The sequence below is a fragment of the Labrus mixtus genome, chromosome 11, assembly GCF_963584025.1.
Source record: "Labrus mixtus chromosome 11, fLabMix1.1, whole genome shotgun sequence".
Taxonomy (NCBI): domain Eukaryota; kingdom Metazoa; phylum Chordata; class Actinopteri; order Labriformes; family Labridae; genus Labrus; species Labrus mixtus.
The window spans coordinates 7,027,386-7,048,761 of record NC_083622.1 but is presented as its reverse complement, the minus strand read 5'-3'; the positions used below and the strand labels follow the sequence as shown (position 1 = coordinate 7,048,761).

The 21,376-nt window shown below is 44.7% G+C and overlaps 2 protein-coding genes across 2 annotated transcripts; both read left to right on the top strand.

The window, feature by feature from the left end:
* Positions 1-1,093: 1,093 nt before the first annotated feature.
* On the top strand, positions 1,094-19,660 carry tlr18 (toll-like receptor 18). The gene is made up of 10 exons (XM_061049396.1): positions 1,094-1,228; positions 4,367-5,361; positions 5,537-6,719; positions 7,234-7,665; positions 11,837-11,849; positions 11,909-11,990; positions 13,207-13,426; positions 14,621-14,716; positions 18,657-18,809; positions 19,370-19,660. Exons 1-10 carry the CDS (start codon positions 1,115-1,117, stop codon positions 19,535-19,537), a joined length of 3,456 nt encoding a protein of 1,151 aa, XP_060905379.1. The 5' UTR covers positions 1,094-1,114; the 3' UTR covers positions 19,538-19,660.
* Positions 11,846-14,918, top strand: LOC132983478 (protein S100-A1-like). Its single transcript, XM_061049797.1, has 3 exons — positions 11,846-11,990; positions 13,207-13,369; positions 14,621-14,918. The coding sequence occupies exons 1-3, from the start codon at positions 11,875-11,877 to the stop codon at positions 14,777-14,779; spliced, it is 438 nt and encodes a 145-aa protein (XP_060905780.1). The 5' UTR covers positions 11,846-11,874; the 3' UTR covers positions 14,780-14,918.
* Positions 19,661-21,376: the final 1,716 nt, after the last annotated feature.

Here is a 21,376-nt window from a genome sequence, read left to right as displayed (position 1 = left end):
GCTGTTGATTCAGTACTGAACTCCCATAAATAACGCAATATCGAGTGGAACTTTTCGCGAGCATAAATTGAGCAGATTCAAGTTGTCGCCATCTCTTCGTTTATTGCAAACATTTAATGTAAGTGCACACTGTCCTTTTAAATAAACAAACTAAACTAAGTAGCACAGAGGCCTCGCAGTGACTATCTTCCGGTCAGATCAGTCGAATGAAGCGCAGTGCAAACTCTGGAAAGCCGGGTTGGCATGTGGGAACATAGGGCTGACCCCCAAGAGAGATAAGATAAAAGTATGAGTGCCACTCGGTTGCAGGAACACACAATAAAAAAAAAAATGCACACTGATAATGACTTTACTGTCACTTTATTGATAGCGGACAACGCGTTCCGCCTGTATCTTCCTCATGTCATGCATATTTAAAAACCACAGCTGTGTAAATTCACAGCGTATGCCCGGTGTTCATTGACCAATCGAGTGTTCCTGAACATATGATCAGTTTCTATTGATGAACACAAAAGGTTTAAGTATGTTTTCATTCTGTATGCATGTCTGTTTTCAGCTTCAGTCCCACTTTAACGTTTCGTGTCAAACACAAAGCTTCACGGAAACCAAATAAACGCTTCATCACCTCTTCAGGTTCAGCTGTGTATGTCATGGCATTAGAGGAAAGGGAGTGTTCCCTGCAGTAAAACTGAACCATTTCCTCGAGTGTTGTCGAGTCCTTCATTCCACTGCAGCACCTGCGTGTTCACCTGCTCTGACAATTTAAAAAGACGGCTTTGTAACTATGACCAGAAAATAGATTTTCAACATGACAGGGATTAGTGAACTCTTGGCTTCAAAGAAAAAACTAATATTTTTCCTTCCTTGCGTGCTACACAGGGAGTTTCCGAGACGTCTTTCCGGCTCAGTTCTGGCCGTGGGCCAAACGGCACGTGAGTAACACTGACCTGGAAATGAGCCACATCATGTTTAGTGTGTACACAAAGAGCCCATGTGGAGTTGTTTTAGACCAACCTCCATATCATAAAACCCTGTAAACATAAACGTGTGTTATCAGTGATTGCAACATGCCTCCTTACAGAAGCGGCCCACAGTGATCCCGTCAGAGAACCCGATGCAGCGTTTCAGACCGCGGCCCCGTTCAGCACAGACGACTCTGCTAACGCCTCAGAACAGGAAGCTTTTTAAACAGTGGGAGCTGCTCGCTTATCAACCAACATCTTCTCTGGTATGCATCTCCATTCCTTTCGCAATGTTTCAGTTCGCTCGTTGATTTCAAAACAAGTCTTTTATTAACATCCCTGACTGGATTCACCTTCGTCTAATTATCACACACAAACACACTAACACACACGCACACACGCACACACACACACACACACACACGCACACACACACACACACACATACGGCTGATGTTAAGGTCAGTTCTGGCTTCAGGGATCAGCGAGCCTTCCTGCTCTGTTTGTTCACTCGGAGGGTCGAGGAGTGAGCTGCTGATTCAGTGGGGGGCGTCATGTCCTGTTTTATTGTGTCAGCAAAGCGTGTGATGGCGTTTACTAATCAATGCTGCGAGGTCGGGTGAGGGTGTTGGTAATGTAAGATGGACCCAGTTTGTGACAGTATAAGAGGATGGGCTGAATGATGCTTTGATACATCAGGAGGAGTAGGAGGAGGAGGCTCCTTTGGTGAGCGTCCTGTGTGTGTTGGTCAAGGCGGGTTAAAGCCAAACCATGAAGGTGGTTCCTGACCACGAATGCAGGTCAGGAACAGCTTTAGTTGACTTCTGGAGGAATTCTCCCGAGGCACCTTCAGACTCTCCCGAGGCACCTTCAGACGGATCCAGACTGGAATGTCTGCAGAGCGAGGTGACCCGTAGTCGAAGGTTAGTTATGGGCCGTTTGATTCTCATGGAACCTGGACCAATCAGAGCTTTAGAGGTCAGAGTGGAAGTCCTGTATTGGTGTTTTTACATGTTGTGATCTGAATGACTAACAGGAACAAACGCTTTTGGAGCTGCCGCAGTGCTCGCTTTAGGGCGGCAGTAGCACTCTGGCTTCTCTCCATTAGTGCATGTCCATAGGATCCTGTTTCTGCATGTGTATATTTCAGCCTGTGTGTGTGTTCATGACTTACAGAGTGTAAAAACTGAAATTTCCCTTTGCGGGGATCAATAAAAGTAAATCTTTATCGTAATCTTAATAAGCAGGAGCGGGGTGTTCCCACTCGCTCCAGGTAAATTCTCCTGATTATATCCTGCTGCGTTCTCACATCAGCTGTGAGCTACACAGCCTGAGCGTGACGTCACAGGAACATGGCCGCCATAGAAATATGGTCTGTAGAGGATTTCTTGGCGGTGTCTCCCTGTGCCTTTGGGGCTCTGTAGCTGGAGGGAATTGGGGAGGGGGGCGAGAAGGGTCCCCTGTGATCTGGCTACCTGAAACCTTTTCAAACCGTCAGAGACAGCATGTCATCGATTCCCAAAGCTTCTGTTATCGCCCGCTTGGCTGAACGCCATCTCTTTACAACTCTGCTTGTAGTTTATCTGAGTCAATATTATTGATGCTCATTTAATCTGCAGTCAGTTTCCAGGAACAGCTGTCCACTGTTGACCAGATTAGATAGCCGAGGTGTGTTTCTGGTTTCTGGTGAAGAAGCATCCCAGCTGCTTTTATTATCACCCAGACGATGTTTAATACACTAAGGAGGGAAGACGCCGGCTACTCTGCACACACAGGCTGACGTTTATTAACCCAAAGAAGATGATCCTGACCTGACCTCTCCGCAGAAATAGCAAAAGCAATCAAATCAAACCCGTGTTGGGGGAGCAGAAGACGTTGCATACAGAATCACATTGGCTCACATGTCCCTGGATCATGAAATCAAACTCAGTATCTGAACAGCTCTCTGCTTTTGATCTTTGACTTTACCATAAATATAACATTTGCACCTTTAATGTTTGCACTGCCTGTTATTTAATGTCTGTTTTTTTATCTTCTTTTTAAACATTGCTGTACATATATTAACAACACAACTTCAGAAGGTCAACACTTTTTTATTTTATTTTTTATATTACAGATTTTTTTTCCTCAACTGTTTATAGGTTCTTGTTTAAATTGCACATATATTTTTATCCCTGCACATGTTATGTACATTTCTTGTATAAGTCTATTTTTAATTGCACAGGTTTAAGTTTGATTCATCTAGGGGTATTTTTTAAATCTTTTTTTTCGGGTTAATATATATGTATGGGAGGGGGGCGTCGTGTTTTGTGGTTAATTTGTAACAAATGTTTCATGTCATGTACGTCTTTGTAACCTGCTACTGGATGCTTTGAATTTCCCTCGGGATCAATAAAGTATCTATCTATCTATTCAGAAAATCTACAAACAAAACTCCTTTCTGAATCTCTGTTTTTGTGTTTCTGCAGCTGTCGTCAAGTTGTACCATTCAGTTCTCATACTTTATAAAAAGGAAAATGTTATTGATCGCCTGCTCGGGTTTATTTTGATTGTTGGCATGATGACCTATGATATACTGAGCTCGCTGTTTGTCTAACAGGGTCTATAAAGCTGGACGGCTCCTCCACATGAGGCCACACACATTGAGCAGGCTCGGAGCGGCGGTGTAGATAAAGGTTGAGGAGCGGGCGCTATGAAAAAAAAATGCAAAACTAAACTAGACCAAATGACTGTGGTATTTTTGCTGTTGATGTCATTTTTAAATGATAATCTTGAGCATCGCTGGAGTTTAAAGGTGTGGAAGCTGCTGAATGTTTGGCAGCACTGTGAATCCAAGACAAATCTCCTCAAGGGGACAATGAAGTGAATCGTATATGTGTCCCTAGTCTGTCTACAATCCCCCCAATGATGAAAAAAGTCCATCCTCTCCGTCTTCTGCCTGCTGCACTTTTCAGAAAATGTGTGCTCAAACAGGCCGTTTGGAGATTTTCCCCTTTGTGACATCACAAAGGGTAGTAGCCCCTCCCCCAGGTGGGTGACACTCTCACAGCTAGGTGTTTGTTCTGCCCTCTGAGTCTGCCTTCTCACTGTAGACAATAGGACATGGAACGAGAAAGCCCGAGTACACCCAAGCCCTTCCAGAGAGGGGGCGTGGTCAGACACAGCTCATTTACATATTTAAAGGTACAGACACAGAAACAGCCTTTTCTGAGCAGGGCTGAAATAGAGGGGTTTATAGACATGATCAAATACAGGAATCAAAACTCACAGGTCATTGAGGGGTCAGTTAGGCCAATATCAAGAAATTAGATGTTTATCTGGTGAATATGGCTTTCATTAAGTATTTGATTAAAGAGTTGAGTTAATTTTAACCTTTGACCTTTCCTTGTCTCTTTGTTTTACAGTTTGCCACAATGATTTGGAAATGGATCTTTCTTACCGCCCTGCTTCCTGGAGCACTCACATCCCCGACTCCACCCTCACGCCCTAACACCACCGCCGTGGAAGGACCCTGTCGCATCTACAACTCCGGCCGCTCTGCAGACTGTCTGGGTCGACAGCTGGAAAGTGTCCCGTGGACACAATTTCCACCCACGCTGGAAGAGATCGACCTCTCCTCCAATAAGCTCCAAGCTGTCCTCGCCGACGACTTCCTCCGCCTCCCTCGGCTTCGTGTCCTCCTGCTGAAGTTTAATAACATTTCCCACATCGACAGTGAAGCCTTTAAAAACAACAAGCTGCTGGAGCATCTTGACATCTTTAATAACTCCCTGCAGGAAATCCCTGCCACCGCCCTGACTCCGCTTCTAAATCTGAAACAGCTCATGATGTCGAATAACCTTTATGAACACGCCACTCTGGATGAGAGGTTCTCCAAATTGGTCCATCTCAAAGTTTTGTCGATGGGCGGCCCTTTGGTGATGGGTCTAAAGAAAGCCGATTTCCAGCCCCTGAAAAACATGCGTTTGCACGGCTTTGCAATCAAATGCTCCTCTAACCTGAGTTACTACGAGCCCGGGAGTTTAGAGGTCGTCCAGACGCTGCAGATGGGCTTTGACATGGCCTTAGATCAACGGCCTGACGCTTTGCATCACATGCTGCGTGACCTCGCCAACAAGACCTTCAGCGTCATCCAGTTCCGAAACCTGTTTGAGTTCACGTACTACATGGGAACGGACGACATTTTCCAGGGTTTAAGATACGTCACGTCCCAGCAGCTCGTCTTCCACAGAGGGAAATTCAATGAGAATCTCCTGCGTATGGCGTTGATGAACCTAGAGGTCGCCTCCATCAGAAATCTGAGACTTCAGTACATCGACTTCGCCCGCTCACCCACGTTCATCGATAGTGGAGGAGACTCCAGTATCACGGATCTAGCTCTGGATGAGCTGGATCTTTGGTGAGTAGCTTCTCATTTTAGGGAAAGTTTTAGGGAAATACAGTACCTTAGGGGATGTTTGATTCGTCTCTCAACCGGAAGGTCCCGGCTCCCGCAACAACATGTCTGATGTCTCATGTCTGATGTCAACATGTCTCTCCCTTTATCTCTAAAATGTCATCTCTTTTTCTTGTAGGTATATCAGCAACCCGGATGTGCTGCGCTTCGACTGGCGCTTCACCTGGTTCAACAAAATCAAGCACCTGTCTATTCAGTATGTGAACTTCAACTCTGTGCCGTGCGACGCCTGGGCGGAGATGTCGGCTGTTGAGATTCTGGACGTCTCCAACAATCGACTACAGGACAACTACATCTTTAACCAACGCTGTCAATACAAGGGCGCCATGCCGAACCTGCACACATTCACACTGAGCACCAATGACCTGACCAGCTTAAGAGACCTGTCGTCTCTAACGAGGGAGTTCCAGCAGCTGCAGGAGTTGGACGTTAGCAACAACAGACTGGGAGCTGCTGGAAAAAGTCGAGACTGCGTCTGGCAGAAGAGTATAACTCGGTTCATCGCTCACCACAACCGGTTTGAAAGTGAGTCCCTGCGTTGTCTGCCCACCACGGTGCAATACTTGGACCTGTCTCATTGCGACCTGGACCAGCTGGACATGACGTACTTTGAGAAAGCCAACAGCCTGAAAGAGCTGCTCCTTAGTGGGAACAAAATCAAGTTCATCCCCTTTCAGTGGAGAAGTCCATCGCTGCAGTCGCTAGCTTTGGACGGGAACTCGTTTGGCGTCATCAGCAAAGCATCCTTCAGGGACATGCCCCGATTGTCTCGCCTGAGAGCGGGGAACAACCCTTTCCATTGCACCTGTGAGCTTCATGCCTTCGTCGAGTATACGACAACCAAAGGAAAGATCAACCTCACAGACTGGCCGGAGAACTACAAGTGCTACTACCCGGAGGCCTTCCTAAACAAGGTCGTTTCCAAATACCTACCAAGTCGAGTGGCGTGCGACATCAGACTTGTGATCATCATCTGCGTTGCCACCACAGCGCTGGTGATCTTCATACTGATGCTTATGTGCTACATGTTTGACCTGCCGTGGTACACCAAAGCGACCTTTCAGATCATCAGGGCCAAATACAGAGCTCACAAGGAGAAGGCAGCAGGGGAAGCAGGAAGTTTCACATATCATGCCTTCATCTCCTACAGCCACTCTGATGCCGACTGGGTGAGGGATCAGCTCTTACCCTGTTTGGAGAGTGACAAGAACCCCTACCGCCTTTGTATTCATGAGCGGGACTTCATGCCAGGAAGGTGGATCATTGATAACATCATTGACAACATTGAAAGCAGCCGGAAGGTAAACAGACTTGCACATGCCAGCATGTTGTCACACTGGCACACTCATTACACCATCTAAGACTTGCACAAGTAACAAAACCCTAAAGTAACGTTTGAGAGGAAACAGTCAGATGGAAACCTGCCAGCTCGCTCTGACAGGCAGTTCTTTTGAGGAACTCAGTGTTAGATCAGCTGATGTGTTGGGCAAGGAAGGTTTCCACTGGAAAATAACCATGACCAGGCGTGGTTTTGGTTAGAGTTTAAAATCAGTGTCAGAAAGTCAGATGAAGGGGCGTAGGGTGGCCTAGTGGTTAGTTTGTGCACCCGATGTAGCATGCAGAGGCCGAAGTCCTTGGGCGGGTGCCCTGGATTCTAACTCGACCTGTGACGTGTCATTCCCTGCGGTCTCTCTCTCTCTCTTCACTGTCCTGTTTCTCAAATATGGTCATGAAAAGTAATTATTTGAGCTACATAATCCATGTAGCTCATCATATTAAACATGTTATCCTGTGTCTTTCTCTCTCTGTCCTCAGGTGATATTTGTCCTCTCTCGGCACTTCGTCAACAGCGAGTGGTGCAACTACGAGCTGTACTTTGCTCAGCAGAGGGCGATGGGAAAGACCTTCAACGATGTCATACTGGTGGTGAAGGAGCCCCTCGACCCCAGCTCCCTGCCCAGCAAATACTGCAAGCTGAAGAAGATGCTGAGCACCAAGACATACCTGGAGTGGCCCCAGCAGGTCAGCCAGCAGCCGTTTTTCTGGGCGCAGTTGAAGAGCGTTTTGGGAAAGCCATCGGTGACAAGAGAGGGGAGACACAGCGTTAGAAGCATAGCCTCGTCTGTGATTGGCTCTGAAGTGGTGGACAGGAAAGCAGAAGAAGCTCAGCTTAATGCAGAACCAAAAAACAAGATTAATAAAATGAATAACTGTGAGCTCTCCAATCAGATACACATCCCTGCTGTGGCATTCTGACCAAAAGGTCAAAAAGTTCGGATTGTAGGACAGCTTACATTCCTTCAGAATTGTCTCAAACTCAGGTAACCTTTTGTGTGCGAGTTATGTCAAGCTGGGAGCAAACGCCAACGTCTCATTATGATGACAGACAACAACCCAATCCCGCTCCGCCCCGTGGCATTCTGTCATGTTATCCCCGAGCAGCCGGCCTGATGCCCTCTGCTCCGCTCTCCCTCTGAGTGTGCTCGGGCCGGGCGCCCTGCTGACAGGCGCTGACAGGCCAAAAAAAAAAGAAGAAAGCTTGACAGCTCAAACGAGATCTCCCCGTGTGGCTCTCCGGATAACAAGAGAGGTGCCAGGCGGACGTGGTGACAGGAGGCGCATTGTGATCGCACGCGGCTCGGTTACAGACTCGGCCCTCTGAGGTATGAGATCATGAAAGTTCAAACTCTCCTGTTCCCGTTACACCTAACGATGTGCACGGCCCACCTCGGAGCAAATGATTGGGTGGGTGTAGAGACACAAAGAAGAAGAAAGCCCAAGTTAACAAAACACAAATACAGATGAAGTCTATAACATTTTATGATTGAGCCGTGCAGAGAGGACGTCTTTGTTGTTTTAAGATTGTATTCTTGTGCAGCTTAGCTCAGAGGTAGCTCTGTTATTTTTCTGTCTGGATGAATTAAACTTAAATATGTTCAACCAGCTCCTTTAAAACCTTCAGGGAACTTTTTATACAGAACTCACCTGATACCAAAGGGAGGTGAAAAAGGTCAAAAGGACTTCTTCTCCTCGTACTCTTATTCATTTGTTTGAATGTGAGGCCTTTTGCAGAGTCTGTATCGGCCAGCAGGGGGCACCCTCTAACTTTTTATAATCAGGCTGATTGTCCTGACCGGCCCGCAGAGAGACGGTTAAATCTCTCTGACACCAAATTGATCTGGATGTTTTGTATTCATATGATGTTATCAGCCTGTAGCTGCATGTTTTTACGTTTATATTGATCAGTATATTTTTTTAAGGAGTGCTTCTGCTGTTTTTTAGCCTCTTGCTTTTTTTTATTCTTCTCCGATATTTATTCTTATTGCACCAAAACACCCAAACTGATTCTTTGTCAGTGTGAACCGACTTCATAATAAACCTGATTCTGAAATGTGAAATGTAGTGAATGCATTTTGTGAATTAAAGTTATGCTGTTCCCGGGATTCCTGGAGCCGAACCCGGCAAGGGAAGCACCAAGCATGTTCTCTAAAGTGATTGTGGATTCTTTTGGTCTTGGGGGAAACGCTGGGACTGCTCACATCTCCCACTGCAGGCCTTGCAACTCCAATCACCTGCAATCCAAAGCCAAAAGGGGGAGGTTGCAGCGGAGCTCAGTTAGCTCTGCAGCTACTGTAGCTCCATGTATCCCTGTGTTGCCTGCCCCCCAGCTGTCTCATCTCCCGTGTGTGAGTCCAGGCCAGACTAGCTTAAGTTGCTCTTCATCATCAAACTTATCAAACTTTGCCTCCCAATTCGTTCCCTCACTCTCTCCCATTAATAAGAAACTGTTCCAATGAGCGCCCCCTACAGGCCTGGAGCACCTTTGCTGAAGACTGATTTGAAGAGTTTGTCTATATTCACGTTCTCTGAATATATTTTTTTTTATATCTTACATTGTTTATGTATTTGTCCGGGTGTTTGATGTTGTTTGGGCATTCTGCAGCACGTTTCAGTCGTTTTGTATTCTTAACGTTTCTGAATTTGCTCAGTTTTTCTACTGAAAGTCCTATCAGTCATTGCAGGTCTGTGGCCCTCGTCAGCCAGCGAAGTAAGACCATGGAAATCACTCAACTGAGATTTTCAGAAATTAAAAAAACATAGAACGCAGTGTTTATTAAATACATTTCTGCTTTATTGTGGAAAGCATAAAAGCCACTAAGTGCTGTGACGTTTGCTTCTCTGCATTGCTGCATTATAAAGTTATTTGCTTTGGAGGAACGAGGCCTGAAGTTTAATTTTTAACAAGAGTCATGCAAATGTCTTCAAACTGCTCATACTGGAGATAGTGATGTAAATCAACCCTGGGTTTGCATCCACTGAACAGAGCACTTTAGACCGCTGGCCCGTGCTTACTTTGCGCTGCAAGTAGATTGTTTCAAGCACAATCACTCCCTTAATTGCAAATGATTCTGCAGGAAAGCATTAGTCACACAGTAAGTGGAAGTTAAGCCTATAGTGAAATGAGCACAGGAAGAAACTCTGCAATGAAAAATGAAGAAAATGTTTCATCCAGCTTCATGAATATGTTTCTGCAGTGTTAAAGGAAAATGTCACTCAGGGATCCAGAAACTTCTAGTTTTTGGCAAACTGCTTTAGCTGAGCGCAGAGGGGGGGAAAAAAACGGAGACAGCCAGAGGCGCTTCTTTATACACTGAATGAAATATAATGTATCTGCACTGTTGAAAAATGCAAAACCCTGCAGTTCATTGAGTGTCCACCAGAGGCTGGCTGCAGAAGCACAGTCACATACACACCCATTCTAAAAAGCCTGTTTTTACAGCAGAGATTAACATGTTTACAGCCTAGTTCAAAAAACTAAATAGGTCTGATTAGCTCATGTCTCGATGGACACACACTGTACGGGGGTTGAATTTTTTGATGACTCATCCGTTTTGATTTGATGAAGGATAAGATAAGGCGTGTAGCTGGCCTTATTGACAGGTGGGCGCCGGTAACGGTTTGTCAGGAGGTTTAAAACCCGCCTCAGCTCCAGCTCTCAGCCTGTCGTTAGGTTGACTGAAAGTTAGGCTGAGACAGCATTTCCAGCATGGAGACCGCCATCGATGGGACTCCAGCGCCCCCTGCAGGAACAGACGGGTGACGTCACTGAGTCTTCAAACATTCATCTTTACAGTCTGTGATATCTGCAGGTTGAGTAGATATACCCACCAAGTCCCTTGTGACCCCTGATGACCCTGGGATCGTCTGTTATCCAGCGCCATCGGAGGATCTGTTACTGCAGAATCTTCTCTCTTCTCATGAAGCCACAACGATCGACTGCCAGATCTGAGGGTCCTCCTGGATTCATAGAACCATAGTTACATACGTAACCCCGTTTATGTCATCCCTCTTGACTGCCAGATGTGATGCTCTTAACACTGGATGACCTATATCAACATGTTCACATTCATCCCCAAATACAAATGCACAGTATGGTGGAAAATATGATTTAAGATATTAATTGTTGCACAGTTTTAGATGTTTAAATGGGGTATAGTTTTCTTCAAGTTGAGCCTTTAATCTGAACACTCATATAGCTGCATAAAGGAGGTCTGCAGCTGATCCAGAACGCTGCTGCTAGAGTCCTCACCAAAACCAAGAAAATGGATCACATCAGTCCAGTTCTGAGGTCTTTACACTGGCTCCCAGTCTGTCAGAGAATAGATTTTAAAATCCTGCTGCTGGTTTATAAAGCGCTGAATGGTTTAGGGCCAAAATACATTAGTGACCTCCTGATTAATTACGAACCATCCACACCGCTCAGGTCGTCTGGGACAGGTCTGCTCTCTGTCCTCAGAGTCAGAACCAAACACGGAGAAGCAGCGTTCAGTTTCTATGCTCCTTATATCTGGATCAAACTCCCAGAAAACTGCAGGTCTGCTGAAACTCTCAGCTCTTTTAAATCGAGGTTGAAGACACACCTGTTTACAGCTGCCTTTCATTAAACAGCTTTAATAAGATTTAAACTTTTACTCTGCACTGTAATTATTATTTTTTTTAAAACTCTTTTAGATTCAGATTTAATCATTTCAGTGAATTTCACATTTTCTATTTTAATGTTTCTTTTCTTTCCTCTGTCTTGATGCTTTTGATGTCTTGTGTGAAGCACTTTGAATTGCCCTGTTGTTGAATTGTGCTATAGAAATAAACTTGCTTTGCCTTGCATAAAGAAACCAACAGGTGTCTCCTCCTCCCTCTCTCTCTTTCTCTGCATGTTCCAATAATGCACGACATTAACTCTTTATCTTCCTCGGAGTTTTACATGCTTTACAGTCACTCTTATATGGGCGCAGCTCATGGTCTTGTGTGGATAGAGTCAAGAGTTCACAGGAAAACTGGGGCAGACTGTGTGCTGTGTAGGAGCCATAAACCGGCTGCTGTTGCCTTACATGGCCTGAAGTCTCACCTCCGCTTCCAGGTGAGTGCAGCAGGTGATGCAGCTACTGTTTGTTTAGGATGCACTCTGAGATTGTCATCTGTTTGCACAAAGGTGAGAGGAGCCAATATAACGTCGGAGCTGAGAGCGCCGGCCACCTCCCTCACTCCAGCACCTTTCAGCAGCGAGAGTTCAGGTGAGTCCCTGCAGTCCGGCTTCAATTATTGTAATGTTTAAGTGACAGGCTTCCTAAAAGTTCATGCTCGACCTTCTTCCACAGTTAGCTAACTCAAGCTTTTCAGTCGACACTGAGAGAGGCGTTTAATGAGCTCCCTGGTTGCAGCGGGAGTTCAGATTATAGCAGCCGTTATCAAGACTAACCTGGTGAATGTCTAAGAAGTGAAGAGGTCAAAAACGCTCCAGCAGCACTTGTAGTATGAAGATCAACTTAATTAACTTTATTAGACTGACGTTCTTCAGCGTGTGGCCTTCATCGGGGTCGACCCTCATCTTCATACCCCCCGAGCTGCTGGAGATGTTTGACCTCTTTGAGCCGCTCGCTCTTCATGCACCGTGGTAGAAAAACCCGACTCTGCTTCTTGAATGTCTAAGAATTGAAATGTTTATACAGTTTTATACAGAGTCAGAACCAAACATGGAGAAGCAGCGTTCAGTTTCTATGCTCCCTATATCTGGAACAAACTCCCAGAAAACTGCAGGTCTGCTGAAACTCTCAGCTCTTTTAAATCCAGGTTGAAGACACATCTGTTTACAGCTGCCTTTAATTAAACAATTTTAGTACGATTTTAAACTTTAACTCTGCACTGTAACTTTTAACTCTTTTTATATTTTTACTTCAATTAATTTAATTTGAATTATTATTATTTGAATATATTTTCAGATTTAATAATTTCAGTGATTTTTACATTTTCTATTTTAATGTTTCTTTTCTTTCCTCTGACATGATGCTTTTGATGTCTTGTGTGAAGCACTTTGAATTGCCTTGTTGTTGAAATGTGCTATAGAAATAAACTTGCCTTGCCTTGCCTTATATCTACTTAAGTTTTTTGTGAGTAAAATGATGCTTCTAGAAGTTCTCTCTCTCTCTCTCTCTCTCTTGCGTTCTGGATATTTCCTCTCGCTCAGCTGTGTAAAAGAAAGTCCAAACAAAAAACTCACAGAAACACTCGTTCGACTTCAAAAGGACGAGGAAGGAGGGGGGGATGGATGAGAGGGAGGAGGGGGGATGGATGAGAGGGAGGAGGGGGGAGGGAGGTTGGTTAGAACTGAGACAAACAGGGTGGTGTGGGACGGCTCGGTGTGAGTGGGCTTGTCAGGTGATTGAAGGCGTGCTTAGGCGTTGTCCTGCTCCTGAAATTAATATTTTAACTTTGTTCGTTTCTTCCTTCCAGGCTTCAACTGTACGACAGAAACATGACTTCCAAACTGCAGCAATGTATGATCGACCTCATCACAGTGTTTCATACCTACTCTGGAAAAGAAGGTGACAAGTACAAGCTGAGCAGAGGGGAGCTGAAGACCCTGCTGCAGGTGGAACTCGCCGAATTAATGGCGGTGGGTATCTCGTTGACTCCAGTCTGTGCAGGTTCTCCGTCACCCATCCAGGTCACGGTAAATCGAAGCCTGATCCCAGGGCAGCTGGACTTAGATCTTGAAGAGATCTTAAAGATTTATGTCCAGTTTGCTTTGGATCAAGCTTCAACATGTTGACTCTTGGTGATTTGTTCCACATGATTTTGTGTGTTTTCATCTTCTCATTTATTTAAAGGCACAGTATGTAAATTCTGCCACCAGGGGGCTCTCAATCAAAACAATAACAAAATATGTCGTCGTGGCTGGCGGGGAATCATGGGAGTGATTCTCTCTGGAGTGATTAACCCCTAAATCAGAATCAGAAACAGAATCAGATGTATTGGCCAGCTATGCTTACACACACAATGAATTAAATATGAACAATAAACATAATAAGAAAATACTAATATTTACATGACTAAATCAAACCGTAATTCACAAAGATTAAGATCACGCTCTGTTGAACCAAACTTGAAAAGAGGGTTTGAGACCATATTCTGCTGCTCACCTTCTCACACACTCCCGAACCCGTGACCACATGACTCCCGTCCGTCATAACCTCCGCTGGCTTCCAATCCTCCAGCGTACCCACTTCAAACTCCTTATTATCACCCTCCATAACCTGGCTCCACCGACCCTCCCCCCCACCACCCCGACCCCCACATGTCTCCACCGGCACTCTCTCATGTCTGCTGATGAAAACCTCCTCACCCGCCCCCCCTGCAGGACTTACAAGCGGTCCTGGGGGACAGGGCCTTCTCCTCCTCAGATCTCTTTGGTGTTTTGTTTAGATGTCAGTGTTTGCTGTGTGTGCATTTTGTGCATTATCGATTCTAAGGATGTGATCTCGTTGATTTGTGATGTGAATCCTTCTGTGCTTCATTAATAATGTTATATTGATGTTATATTATGTCTATCAAACCACTTTGTGCAATAACATGTTACACTTTATGTGCACTGTGTGCATGTCTGTGTTACACTGAATATTCTGACTACATTTTTGTCAAAACTGCAGCTCTCAGCTGATCTTTTTTTTTTAATCTATTTTTTTAAATCTATATTGTGGTATCTATCTATTTTTTTGTAAATTTTTTATTTTAATTGTTTATTTAAATTGTGTACTGTGTTCACTTTTTGTTTGCAGTCTTTGCTCTTTGCTGCTGTGACACTGTAAATTTCCCCGTTGTGGGATAAATAAAGGATTATCTTATCTTATCTTATCTTCTGTTTCAGGAATGCAAAGATCCCGCTGCGCTCGAGAAAATCTTGAGTGCCCTGGATGGAAACAAGGATGGTGAAGTGGACTTCCAGGAGTTTGCAGCTCTGGCCGTTGGACTCACTGTCCTCTGCAATGAATTCTTTGTTGACATGGATAAGAAAAAAGGCAAATAGCTGCACCATGCTTCGACGGGATGATCATATTCTACAACCTTCCCTTGACATAATTAGAAACCTTAAACACCGACAGTACCTTGTGTTGTTGCAAAAGAGAGATCACTGTTAAATCTAAATAAAGATGTCCCGCTCTTCATGCACGTCTGTTTGTATTTTTTTCCTCTTCATTTGACAGAGATGACATCACTCTGTCCCCTCAGGCCTGTTTGCAGCATCTGAAGTAGAAAAGGCTTCACGTTGTCAGGTTTACTTCAACATATATTCATCAGGTTTCACAGTGAATCAAAATGAATACAACTGCTGAGCTCGTTGGAAAGCTCTATCACCACCTAGTGTCGGGAGGAGGTAATCTATGAGAGACGGATTGAGAGGTTGTGACGTCATCCCCTCCGACCAATCCAGCTGCTCCTCCAGCTCCTCAGCTCCTCCTCTTTTGTTCTGAATTTTAAAGAAACTGGTCAGAGGCATTAAAATTACGTCAGTCCTGAAGCCTGTGAGACTCTTTCATTCATCAGAGAGAGAGAGAGAGGGAGAGAGAGAGGGAGAAAGAGAAAGAGAGAGAGAGAGATAGAAAGAGAGAGAGAGAGGGAGAGAGAGAGAGAGAGAGAGAGAGAGAGGGAGAGGGCGAGGGAGAGAGAGAGGGGCAGATAGAGAGAGAGGGGGAGAGAGAGGGAGAGAGAGAGAGGGAGAGAGAGAGGGAGGGAGGAAGAGAGAGAGAGAGAGGGGGAGAGAGAGGGGCAGATAGAGAGAGAGGGGGAGAGAGAGGGAGAGAGAGAGAGGGAGAGAGAGAGGGAGGGAGGAAGAGAGAGAGAGAGAGGGGGAGAGTGAGAGAGAGAGAGAGAGGGAGAGAGAGAGGGAGAGAGAGAGGGAGGGGGAGAGAGAGGGAGAGAGAGAGAGAGGGAGAGAGAGAGGGAGGGGGAGAGAGAGGGAGAGGGATAGAGAGGGTGGGAGGGAGAGAGGGAGGGAGAGAGTATGATGAAGTCACTTTGACACAAAGATAAATCCAACATTTATTCCTGCAGCTCACTACAGACATTTATTTAAGTTTGTATCTATATTGATATTGTCCTTGCATACATATGGTTGCATCACCTACATGCCTCATGGCAGCGGGGGAACACAGCGCTCTAGGTGCATATCAGTGTGTGTGTGTGTGTGTGTGTGTGTGTGTGTGTGTGTGTGTGTGTGTGTGTGTGTGTGTGTGTGTGTGTGTGTGTGTGGACCTCCTACTGTCTCTCTACATGTCCCGGTTCCACAACGACATAAGGCAGTGTGAATTCACAGACTGGGACACCAGTATTAAGCCGTCATGGAATCAAAATGAATGTACAAAGACGTGATGACGGCTGAACTGAGTCACAGCGCTGATGCAGAAACAGTCTAACATGTGCGGTAAAATAAAAAACACCACACAGCTGCAGGTTTTTGTGTTTGTGAAATGATAAAAAGGTAATTTGATTATATTCAGTAATCATATTCATTTATAAAGCACATTTAAAAACAGCTGATCAAAGTGCTGCACATGGAACATGTGTCTCTCCCCACTCAGGTTGCCTTCAGGTATAAAGGGGCGGAGCCTGTTAATTTGATGTCATGCACCTGGGCTGGCTTCTGTCTCTTGTCATCACCAACTTTGGTTTGTTGTCTTCGTTTTGCCTCCTCAACACCACACACATTCACCATGGCAACCACAACTGATTTATAGACTATATCGACTTGTTGTCATTAAATGATTGTTTAAATAACCTTTAAACTGCGCCCTCTCCATGTTTGTTCAATCTCTGAGCCTGAGCTCTGACAAGGAGCAACCTCACACATACATGTGTGTCCACACACACAAATACTGACAATGAAATAAACAATAAAGACAACAACAATTAAAAAGCCCAAGTAAATATTCAGTTAGAGCAGCCTTTCCCAAACTTAACACTGTTGCGGCCCACTTTGAAATACAAAATTACTGCAGGGCCTGTTTTAAAAGAAAAGTTATGACTACAACTATCACTTTCAGTAAGGGTAAAATATTGGACATGACAACATGATATTATGGCAAGATACACACAAAAGTTTAGTAAACAGATAGTAAAATATTATGTGATATTATAGTCATGACAGGCCTTACTTATAACTTAAAGGGTTGGCTCATGGTAAATCATCATTATTGTGATATTTATTTTATTTTTATACTTGGTGGAGGGCTTTTCGCGGCCCACCTGCAGTACGCACACGGCCCACCAGGGGGCACAGTATTAGATATTACAATGTGACATGGTTTACTAACATGTCAGCCATATTTGCAGACTCGTACAATAAAGAAATACATTGATATGTCCTCTCTTGATCTATGCATCCGTGTGCATTTTCCTAACTTTCCATCTTCCTGACGTCACAGCTGAGCTCTTAGAGACAGAAACAAAGAAGGCCCTCTGTGCTGTGCAGGTGCCATAAAGCTCTCTGCTGTTGCCTTACATGGCCTGGAGGGTCACCTGTGCACGGTGCACTGCAGCAGGTGAGGTGACTGCTGTCCAGGAGGTGGGGGGGGGGAGGGGCCTCTGAGATTCTGCACACAGGTGAGAGGAGCCAATATAACTGATGAGAAGAGAGCTGCAGCCACTTCCATCAGACCAGCACCCTGTCAGCAGCAGACTTCAGGTGAGTTCCTGCTTTTTGGGTTCATTTTATTCACTATGACATTTTTAAAAAGATCTGAGAGACAGTTCTGGAATAACAGCTAACATTATTATCATTCTGATTAGACTGACATTTAAAGTCTGCATGCTCCTGCTTTACTCTCTGAATCAGTTAATTAACACCAGCTTTGCATTCGACATTCAAAGGCGTCTAATGAGCTCCCTGATCGCAGCAGGAATAAATGATTAAGAGCAATTATGGAGGCAAATGAAGGGATCATGGCGTAGCTTCAGTCGGGAGAGGGATGCAGCGTATCTGCAGATTTGGAGCTGTTTACTCTCCCGCACAGACAGGTGGAGGAGCTGCATCATTGATGAGAGCACGTCTCTCCTCATATCCATCGATAACAATCTGACAAGTCTTAATGATGAAATGAGACGCTCAAACCTCAGCAGCTAGTTAATGTTACTTAATGCAAGCCAGAGATCTGTATCAGCAGGAGGTCGTCCTTTTGTCCTCCGCTGGTTCATGGAGGTGGGGGGTGGAGTGACTCGGCCCCCCCTCCCCCCATGCAGCAGCTTCTCAGGTGTCGGGTAGATGTTTCAACTGATTTCACGGACATGACTCAAAGCAACCTGCGACTTTCAGAGCCTTCAGATTAATTTAGAACATATCGGCTTCTTTTAATGAAAGCTTGGACTGACACAAACTGATTAATTTTGGCGCATTTTATTTTTTTATCCTGATTAAAGCGTCTAATTCTGAAAGCCCTGATATAAATGCTTTGCTCATCTGTTTCTTAGGACAGGACAGAAATGTGTTGACACTAAAACATTTCTATTAATTATAGGTTTTCAGGTTAGACTGTTTTGAGTTCTGATTGTGATGAGTCCAAAGTTCTGACATCACAAATTGACCTTTTGTTACCGTTCCTTTGAGCTGTTTGACCTCATTTTGGGATCCCTAACAACTTCCTGTTGCTGTGCTGAACTTAATGTCCTAACCTTCCATCTACAGGAAGGGCCTTACTTTATTTCAAAATAAAAGCAGACAGGAAGTAAAGTACTCATCTTAAGACAGCATAAAAATTCAAAAGAAAAGCCTAACTGTTTTTAATTTTCAATGCAATGTGATTTACAATTGAAATCATTTGACTGCCCCACTTTCAACCTGAACTGAGTTCATAATTAAGTGCATTTCACTAACGACCCTCTCACTTTGTCCTTCCAGGCTTCCACTGTAGGACTCGATCATGTGTTCCCAGCTGCAGTCCGCGATGGAGGACCTCATCAAAGTGTTCCACTCGTACTCTGGGAAAGAAGGAGACAAGTACAAGCTGAGCAAAGCGGAGCTGAAGAACCTCCTGCAGGGGGAACTCTCGGAACTCTTCCTGTCTGTGAGTACCTGTCTTCTCGTGAACTAGAACAGGAGTGATGAAGCTGTAAGAACCAAAGATAACCAGTGAGATGTGTAGAGAGTGAGATGATAAAGTGACCTTACTATATGATCAGACATTAAGGAAACATGCTATGTTGAAGTGCTGGCTTCTCTGACAACAATGCAGCAGCCAGTATGTCCTCCTTCTAACTTTAGATTCTGGTCCTGAATGCTCTGGATTTGTTTGGACCAGAGAAGGTAGGCGGTTTTAAGGCACCCCCACACGGCCGTTTTGGATGCCCCTCGGTTTGTCAGATATGAGAGCAGTTATCAGGTCAAACCAACAGGTGTTGCAGCGATGGAAGTGTTCAAGAGAAGTGGTTCAGATAGAAGTGATTGTACCCGACCTAAAAAGCCTCTGCATGTTTCTAATAAGCTCCACGAGCAGAAACGTGTTCAAACTAGGATCAATATTGGAGATGCTTTTGAAAAATGGAGAGAGGTTAGAACGCAGAAAGGTTTACAGACCGATGCAGAGCTTTTGAATTTGTGTCAAAACCTCTTGTATGTCTGTTTCAGGCCAGCAAGGACCCGATGGTGGTGGATAAGATCATGTCTGACCTGGACGAAAACAAAGACGGCGAGGTGGAGTTCCAGGAGTTTGTCGTTCTGGTTGCTGCTCTCACTGTCGCCTGCAATGAGTTTTTCATTCATGCAAATAGCAGCTCCATCAGTCCTGAAGGATGACAAACCTTTTCTTCAAGATGTCATTTAAAAACTGTAAACCGTGTGGTTGGATGTCATGATGCTGAATACACTTCACTGTTAACTCAATAAGTCTTCATCTTAATAAAGATGTCACGCTCTTCATGCACGTCTGTTTTAATTGACTCTTTTCTTTCTTTTGTCTTAATTTGACAGATGACATAAAACTGTCCCTGTTTGCAGCAGCGCCAATAACAGAGTTTCACACAAACAGCGAGCAGCAAACATCACTAGATATTAAAAGACACAATTAACAAATCTGAACAGCAAATGTTTGTCAATATCAGCCACACAAACATCAGGCAGAACATCTGCAGCCATAGGTTTCTGCCTTAAAGGGGACATATTCTGAGAAATACACTTGGAACAGTGTTGTTGAACATGTATCTGGGTAACCTGAGTGTCTACAGACCCACACAATGTGAAATAAACCCATCCAGTCCTTTGTTTGTGGTCTGCACAAGCCTTACAAGTCTTACAGAGAAAAGTGCTCCATTTCAGATGTGCTCTCTTTGTGATATCGCAGTGGGATTCTGCATTCTGGGTCATCGCATTTAAATTTCACCGGGCCTTTAATGGGACCTGATGTTTTGGTAGGCGGGCCTGCATCCACATATATTCATCAGGTTTCACAGGAAATCAAAATGAGACTGAAATTGGGAGCTCGCTCTCTAGCATCACCTGGTGTCAGTTGGAGGTAATGACGGACTGATTGAGAGGTTGTGACATCATCACCTCCTACCGATCCAGCTGCTCAGCTCCCCATTTGTTCTGAATTTTTAAAAGAAACTGATCAGAGAGGTTAAAATGATGTCAGTCCTGAAGCCTGAGACTCTTTCATTCTTCAGAGAGAGGGAGAGGGAGTGAGACAGAGTACCATGAAGTCACTTTGACACGCAGATAAAAACATTTATTCCGGAAGTTAACTACAAACATCTGGGGCTTTCATACTTTTATAAGCGCCTTTGCAAACCGATGAATTTGTTTTCCGAGGTCTCTGAAGGTTGCATCACATTCGTGCACCAGGCGCTTTATGACTCATATGTTCACCGATTTAAAAATCAATGATGCATTAACTCTAAAAGGAGATGCCTACCAGAGTAAACAATAAATATGTTGAGCTGCGTCTGAATTACTCTAATTGTCATTATTCTCACTTTCTCTGCTGCGTCTTCATCTCAGTTTGTTTGTTTGAAAAAGTTGTGCTCTGGGGCTGCAAATACAGCCGCACTCTGAGGGAGGGAGGGGGGGGGGGGGGGCAAATGTTTGCAAAAACTGACATTCTGTTCCATCTTTCTATTAAAACTTTCAGAAATCATCTAAGAGTAACAGAAAACCCCTTTAATGTAAGTCCAGTGGAGCATTTTGAGCCATAACTCGTGACCTCTCTGTTTCAGCCTGCTGGTCCTGACATGATCCCTCCCTCCACGTCCACTCACCAGCCGCTCTGCTCGTCTGAAGCTGTAATTCAAAGAAACACGAGGCTGTGAGACATCAGCCTTCATTCATCAGACACGTAATGGCCGCTCATTTACAGAACCCGTACTGTGAAGTCACTTTGCATGGCAGATAACACAGACATTTATTGAAGCTATACGCAGAGCAGCCAGGCAGAGCTTTTATACAATTACGAGTGCATTTGCAAACCATTTGAATTTCCCACTTAATTGGTTCCGCCTTTCTGCATTACTGTGCGCTCAGGTGCTTGATGACTTAGTTTCCTGAGTGATTCAGTAACACAGTTCCTCTGAAATGAGTCGGGGAAATGGGACCGAGCTGCAGGAATCATAAACACATTTCACTCAGTCTGCAGCTCCCGAG

What these genes read in the sequence shown, in the direction of transcription:
- tlr18 (XM_061049396.1), top strand. Translation starts at nt 1,115, where the DNA reads ATGCAGCGTTTCAGACCGCGGCCCCGTTCAGCACAGACGACTCTGCTA. An exon ending in ACATTGAAAGCAGCCGGAAG is followed by an intron (nt 6,720 to 7,233) that starts GTAAACAGACTT and finishes CTCTGTCCTCAG; the next exon opens with GTGATATTTGTCCTCTCTCG. An exon ending in TCTCGGAACTCTTCCTGTCT is followed by an intron (nt 18,810 to 19,369) that starts GTGAGTACCTGT and finishes TGTCTGTTTCAG; the next exon opens with GCCAGCAAGGACCCGATGGT.
- LOC132983478 (XM_061049797.1), top strand. Translation starts at nt 11,875, where the DNA reads ATGCACTCTGAGATTGTCATCTGTTTGCACAAAGGTGAGAGGAGCCAA. An exon ending in TTTCAGCAGCGAGAGTTCAG is followed by an intron (nt 11,991 to 13,206) that starts GTGAGTCCCTGC and finishes TCTTCCTTCCAG; the next exon opens with GCTTCAACTGTACGACAGAA. An exon ending in AACTCGCCGAATTAATGGCG is followed by an intron (nt 13,370 to 14,620) that starts GTGGGTATCTCG and finishes CTTCTGTTTCAG; the next exon opens with GAATGCAAAGATCCCGCTGC.